Source organism: Solanum lycopersicum, chromosome 11 (assembly GCF_036512215.1).
Source record: "Solanum lycopersicum chromosome 11, SLM_r2.1".
NCBI classification, from domain to species: Eukaryota; Viridiplantae; Streptophyta; class Magnoliopsida; order Solanales; family Solanaceae; genus Solanum; species Solanum lycopersicum.
The window spans coordinates 37,761,169-37,768,098 of record NC_090810.1 but is presented as its reverse complement, the minus strand read 5'-3'; the positions used below and the strand labels follow the sequence as shown (position 1 = coordinate 37,768,098).

General features: G+C 30.5%; 1 protein-coding gene across 1 annotated transcript; it reads right to left on the bottom strand.

Moving 5' to 3' along the window:
• Positions 1 to 4,514: 4,514 nt before the first annotated feature.
• LOC138339388 (uncharacterized) lies at positions 4,515 to 6,541 on the bottom strand. The gene is made up of 5 exons (XM_069290981.1): positions 6,335 to 6,541; positions 6,020 to 6,199; positions 5,162 to 5,469; positions 4,880 to 5,015; positions 4,515 to 4,650 (listed from the first exon to the last, which is right to left on the bottom strand). Exons 1-4 carry the CDS (start codon positions 6,539 to 6,541, stop codon positions 4,922 to 4,924), a joined length of 789 nt encoding a protein of 262 aa, XP_069147082.1. The 3' UTR covers positions 4,515 to 4,650; positions 4,880 to 4,921.
• Positions 6,542 to 6,930: the final 389 nt, after the last annotated feature.

The window sequence follows — 6,930 nt, the reverse complement described above, 5'->3', positions numbered from 1 at the left end:
TCTTTAGCAGCGTTGATTCTAATGGCACTCAACTAACGCCGATAAAAACTTTAACACTCTTTATTAATATCAATATATATTACCGCTGAAAGTTATTTTTATTATAGTGGCAGTTTCTTAAAATAATTGCATGCCATCAAGTTATATTCATCAAGGAACACAACTGAAGAAATAATACTCCCTCTGTTTCAAAAAAAAATAGCCTAGTTTGATTAGGAACGGAATTTAAGAAAATAAATAAGATTTTTTAATCTCGTGGTTCTACTTTAAAGTTATGTCAAATATACCAAAATGCCCTTTAATCTTGTGGTCTTAAACATGCCACGTGGAAAGTTAAAGTTAAAGTGTTGCCAAAAAAGAAAGGACTTATTCTCTTTAAAACACACCAAAAAGAAAATATAGTCATTTTTTTTAAACGGAGGGAGTAATTTTGTTTTCAAACAATAGAAAAAATTATAGCCTTGGGATGAGATATTCCTCTAAAGGGCGCCTAAACCAAATAGTTTTAAAAAGAATGGTTTAGTTTTCTTTTTAGTTTGTTTCAAAAAAATGATCTCTTTCTTTTTTTTGCAACATTGTAACTCTAACTTAATTTCCACGTGACATATTTCAGTCGACAAGATTAAAAGATATTTTTGTACATTTGACATAACTTTAATTTACAACCACAAGATTAAAAAGTCTGTATTCTTTTCTTAAACTCCACTCCAAATCAAATTACGTCACTATATAAAAAAATATCATTAGCGGCAACTAATTCTTAATTTCCGTCAAAATGTATATTTTTAGCGTCAGTTAGCACTCTTTGTATATGTCCCTAAAGCGTTTAGCGATATTGGTTCTAATAACATTTAACTAATGCCGATAAAAATTTTAGCGTTCTTTATTAATAATGTCAATATTTAATGCCGCTAAAAGATATTTTTATTATAGTTGATCATTCTTTATTAAATAAAAGGAGTAATTGAAGACACTTTCTAAAGTAAGAACTATGGTCTTAATGGCTAGATATTAATAATATATGTATAAATAAATGTTTTTCTACTATTTTCTGCATGTTCAAAATTCATCTACTTAATCCCTTTGATTTTCTTGTTGCCTAAATATGAGAGCAGATAATAGATGTCTAAATCCTTTCTTAATCCCTTTGATTGTTCAAATGATTTATTTATTTTATTTTTTTAGAAGAAAAAAACATCTTTAAAAATCAAAATATATATTTGTTCATTTTTTATAGTTTCTTTAAATTTATCATTGCTCCACATATAGTTCTTTTATTTTCAAAGTATATTAAACAATTTCAACATCTCCAAGTCATATTTGAAATTCAATATTGAAAGATAACCAAAATAACTCTAATTAAAAGAGTGAGCTTACAACACACATAAATAGAAGAATAGAATAGACTAACTTTGGAAGAGCGAAGACTCAGCTAAATTTCCAAATGCAGTACAATACATACACACAGGCAAGCACATATACAATGTACCTCTATGTTGTTTTAGTATGTAAATTTATACTTATAATTGTACTATATTATTAATAATTAAATAACATGGCGTACTAATTGTTAGTATCAAAAATAAGCAGGTGTAAACGCGGAAGCTAGCAAAGCAAACCTCGAAAAATCACATGTAAGAAGACAAATGAGAAATATATCAAAAGACACAATTTAACATGGTTCGGTCAATCGACCTACATCCACAAAGGAGATGAACAATCCACTATAAATATGAGAATATAAAATACAGAGAGAAACAACCTCAATCAATTCACTCAGAATATATGGGAGGTTAACACAAGTGATAACGTATCAAGCTTGTGACCCATAAATTCTCCCCCTAACCAAAACTCTCAAAGTCATTAAGACTACATTGTGAATACTGATTAAGTTAGAAGGTATATTCCTCTATTTATAGAGTCCTAAACCTTTTTCCTACAAGAAAAGGATTAGTCAATCCAAAATCTTTTCCTAAAAGGAAAACCTATTTATGGTTTGAAATTTAGGGCAAATAAAACCTAATAAATCTCCCCCTTGGCCTGAATTTCTGACAAAATAAAATTTTCCACCTTCTTTACTTAATCTTCAACAATTTGCTTCTCCTCTCCATAATCTCCTTTGCAAAATTTATGTTTCAACACAGAGAACCTCTCTGAAACACTTTCTCCAACAATCATTACTGTCAAAAAGGTTGCGGCTAGAACTACACTCGTCAAAATGAACACCTCCTTCTAACCTGGTTCAATCATCGATTATCGAACCACTAAATCGGACTCCATCATTGAATCTGGCTCTGATACCACTTGTTTTTTAAATATTATATATTTTAAATTTTTAATGTACACATGTTGTTCCATCATCTGAATTTATTTTCTCAGTTTATGAAAATGGAAGAAGATATATTGTCTGTCTTGAGCGGAAAGTATGTTCTTGTGGTAGATTTCAACTAGATGAGATACCTTGTTCACATGCAATCACTGTATTGAAAAAAAAGAATGTCACCTATATGAATCCGTATTGCTCTGATTATTACAAGCCTGATGCATTAGCAAAAACATATGAAATTCCAATGGTACTAATGCCAGATATGGAAGATTGGTCAGATCCTAATAATGTGGTTGCTGAAACTGCGTATCCACCTAGATACAGAAGATCATCTGGACGACCAAGAAAAAGAAGAAGAAAGAATGCAGATGAAAAGATTTCGGTGAACACAAACTGTTGTGGACAATGTGGACAAGAAGGACACAACAGAAGAACTTGTACTTTCTACCCAAAAGAGAAGTGCATTAGTCGTAATGTTTCTATGATATCAAGAATAATTTATAACGTAAGCATTTTAATGATTTTCAGTTTTCATTATAGTTGCAAATTGAACACTTTTGGTTTAGATAAATAAACTTAATAACATGTGGTAATTAAATTTGAAGTCGTGCTTTTTATTATAAATACTTTGTTATTATTGGTTGTTGATAAATATATTTGTGTCAATATTTATTTTTAATATAAAATTTATAAATCTTATGATACACTAAAATATATAAATTTAAGAATTATTAAGTAACATATTGTACATGATACATATTGTTTATCTAGTGTATCATGTACTTTTAGTGTGTGTTTTGGTACATGTGTATCATTTGCTTTGCACAATGATACATCTTCATTAAATAAAAAATACAAAATATTATTGAGGTTAATGTGTACTTTACAATGACTATAAATCATGTATCATGTGATTTTATATAATTTAACTTGTGTAATGCTTTTTTTGATATGCTTTTCTTGAAATATACAGTAAACAATTTTACTTTTAAAAAATAATACAAATTCATATAACTATGCTATTCAATTTACCTAAATATCATGTAAAATTTAAGGATTATAGGGTAACATATTGTACATGATACATACGATTTAGCCAATGTATCAGGTATTTTTGGTGTGTGTTTGATATATATGTATCATTTGGTTTTGCCCAATGTATCATCTCCATTAAATAAAAAATTTAAAATTCTTTATTTCTATGTTTAATTATAAATACTTTGACTATACTTTATTAAAGGAATTAAACCTGTGTGGCGCTATAATATGTCTGATATTTATATTTTCAAGATAAAAATATTTGTTACGTAATGTTAAAAAAAATATTCATGAAAATTGACAAAATCAAATAAATAACATTAAAACGGATCAAAATACTTGTTCAATAACATATAAAAACAAGAAATATAACATTAAAACATTGTTTTATCATGAAATGCTACACTATGTGAACTAAATCTTCTTCTGGTGGTGGTGTGGCTACGCCCCTGGATTTTGGTGGATCATCATTGTCGCTAACATATCCGCACTTAGCCTTCTCACTTCCATAACTCCACAGCAATGCTCCATATCTTTGACGTAGGTAATCAGGACTAAAATCAGCGTATGATATATTGATTTGGTCACTCATATACTCGGCAAATGCAGTAACATATAACCCACAGTCTTTACAAAAAAATACAGAATAAATTAAAAACATAATGATACATTAAAAAGGACAAATGAAAAATTCTTGATACTTACAGGCTATCGCATTCCTGTAAAGGGATGTCTTGTGCAAATTCAATCATGAAAGGAACTTGAGGCTCCAGAAGTGAACCAGTAATGTTGTCTTTGTATGCATGACAATCAGCAAATTTTGTGTGTTCATTTTCTTCAAAAAATCCACTGTCCAGTAGGTAAGAAGGAAGCATTTTAGACAACATTTTTATCTCATGAGGAATTGTTTTTTTCCTTGTGCTAATTGATGAGTCAAAAACCCTTATCACCCTGTTTTCCAACTCAACAACAGCCAACACTCAATGGAATTCTTGATCACAGTTAATTGGGATGTAGACCTCATCTACAAGATGCCATGGTAAAGCAGCTGATATTTCAAAACCTTTGATGATGTTAATTATTGGCCTTTCATGTACAGATACAACTGAAGCGCGATCAATATGTTCTTGTGTAGTAAGACTATCATCATCATCGTCCATGTAATATCTATCATAACAGCTTTTTACATGTGACATGAACAAGCAATGGGTTGTTGTGTATCTGTATTGATCCATGCTGCAAAGTTTTGATTTTTTACGAAGGTAGTAAAAAATCACATCGATGTGCTATAAACAAAATGAAAACATAGTAAGAAATGATATACATCTAAACAATATAAAAAAGGAAATATAATTATTAGAATATAGTATGATACTTTTGCAAATTAAATAGTATGATACTTCTACAGAATGTATCATTGCTAATTAAATAATATGATACTTCTACAGAATGTATCATGTTATTATAATATAGTTATGACTGATACATATTTGATAAATAGTTTAAGATTTTTACCTCATCAGAGCAACATTTGTTTGGTTGTGACATGCCCTAAAATTAATTCTTGTTCATCGGAAAGGCAACAACAAAGTCCATCATCGTAAATCCAAAAGAAGAAGATTTTGATCTGTAGTTATCGTCTGATGGGTTCCTGCATATATCATACATAAGTTTTGAATATATGTACATGATACATAACACATACTTAATTACAATTTTTATATAACTAAGTATCATGAATTAGTTATATAAAAATGATTACGCATAACACTTGCAAAAATAATGTATAAAACTTACTTATTGTTATGATTTTTTAGAAGCCCCCTTGTCAACCAATTCATGTAATCCTCAGTAAGTTTCGGCGAAACTTGATCTGTAATGCCACATCCTTCGAACGGGAAATGAAGTCGAGCCATATCCTTCAATTTCTCTTTTCCCTTCTCGCTTGAACCAAAAGAAGTACAATATGGAGATTGAATCCTTCTCGAAGGCATTCTTTTTCTATGCGCATGAGTGACTGAATCGGTTCTAACAACAATCTCCGTTATTGGAATATCAATGGGTAATTGACTATCGGTCAACAAGTACTGGCTGCTAGTTATATTCTGTGGATTGTAAGAATATAATGGTCTGGCATTAGTAGGATCTTTACCAAAATCTTTGATAAGCGCATCTATTGCAGCTTGAGTTGATGGAGATATTGTTGTCGAAGTGGAAGATTCATGTATAATATGATGTAATAATTTTTTAAAATAAATTTGTGTGTAATGAAATTGTGTGTCATAAATCAAAATTGAAAAATTTATCGATGCATCCATTGTTGTTTTTTCGGGCAAAACATGATGGATGTTGTGTTGAACATTGTCATCAACATTTTGCTCCATGATATGTTCATTTAAATCTTGGTGCGACTGATGTGCGTCACCATCCTGAATATGCAGTTTTGAAATAAAAATTGTTCTTATAATTTGTGTTGATACGTAAGATTGATTATAATCACATGATACATAGTCTTATTTAAATGTGCATGATACATGACAGAATTTAAAATGAAAAAGAAAGTGTTCATGATACATAGCATTGACTATATGTGCATGATACACGACATACATTACAGTGGAAAAATAAAGTGTCCAAATGTATCATAAACATTACCTTTGGAGTATCACTGACTAGTTGTTCACCCTCGTTTACAGAAACACCAACACCATCCTTAGCGACATCCCCTGCATCGTCGACGATTTGATGTTCACCATTTTTACCAGAAAAATCAACATGTTTGTTTGTCAGACTGAAATGTGCTTGTATTAGCCTGAAAATTGATGTTTTCCTTGCCTATAGATTGCATCAACTGGGAGTGATTTGCTTTTATCAATATAATCAGTTCCTCAAATTTCTTGTCAACCTACAAATTGTAGATACATTTATGATAAAAAAATCTGTTTAAAAATAACAAAATAATGTACTTACGTAAGTTTTTAAATGTCCTTTCAACTCTTCAATATATGGAATTATATTGTTGACATTCTGTGAATCTGCAGACCCATGAACATCAGCAGCCGGATTCGGAGACACGTTTGGAACAGAACCATGTACATTATCAGTCGATTTCGGTGACACGTGTGGAACAGAACCATGTACATCATCAGCATTCGAATTTGGAGGTAGATTTGACATGGAAATATGTACATCATCATCCGGTGTCGGAGACACATTTGATTAATCAGGCTGGTCCTGTTCTGACACCTTTTTTTTTTAATAATCCCTTTTTTTCTTCTTTTTGGCGGTGGTGGGGGAGATGTATCAGACACTCTAGAATATGTCCTCAATATCTGTTCGGGAGGTTTTGTGGAGAAATTATCAAAATCATCTTCCTCATTTGGTTGTACTAATGGTAGTGATGAAGAATGAGCATGTTCAACTTGAGCAAGGTCAAAAGCTTCAATTTCGTCTGCTGTTGGGACAATGTTTGAACATGCATTCTGAATGTATCACAACACATAAGATAATTTAACCGTTAATACAATAATATTTCATAATGTATCACAAGACATAAATAACGATAT

What these genes read in the sequence shown, in the direction of transcription:
- LOC138339388 (XM_069290981.1), bottom strand. Translation starts at nt 6,541, where the DNA reads ATGTCAAATCTACCTCCAAATTCGAATGCTGATGATGTACATGGTTCT. An exon ending in AAGGACATTTAAAAACTTAC is followed by an intron (nt 6,200 to 6,334) that starts GTAAGTACATTA and finishes TGCAATCTATAG; the next exon opens with GCAAGGAAAACATCAATTTT. An exon ending in TAGTCAGTGATACTCCAAAG is followed by an intron (nt 5,470 to 6,019) that starts GTAATGTTTATG and finishes TACAATCCACAG; the next exon opens with AATATAACTAGCAGCCAGTA.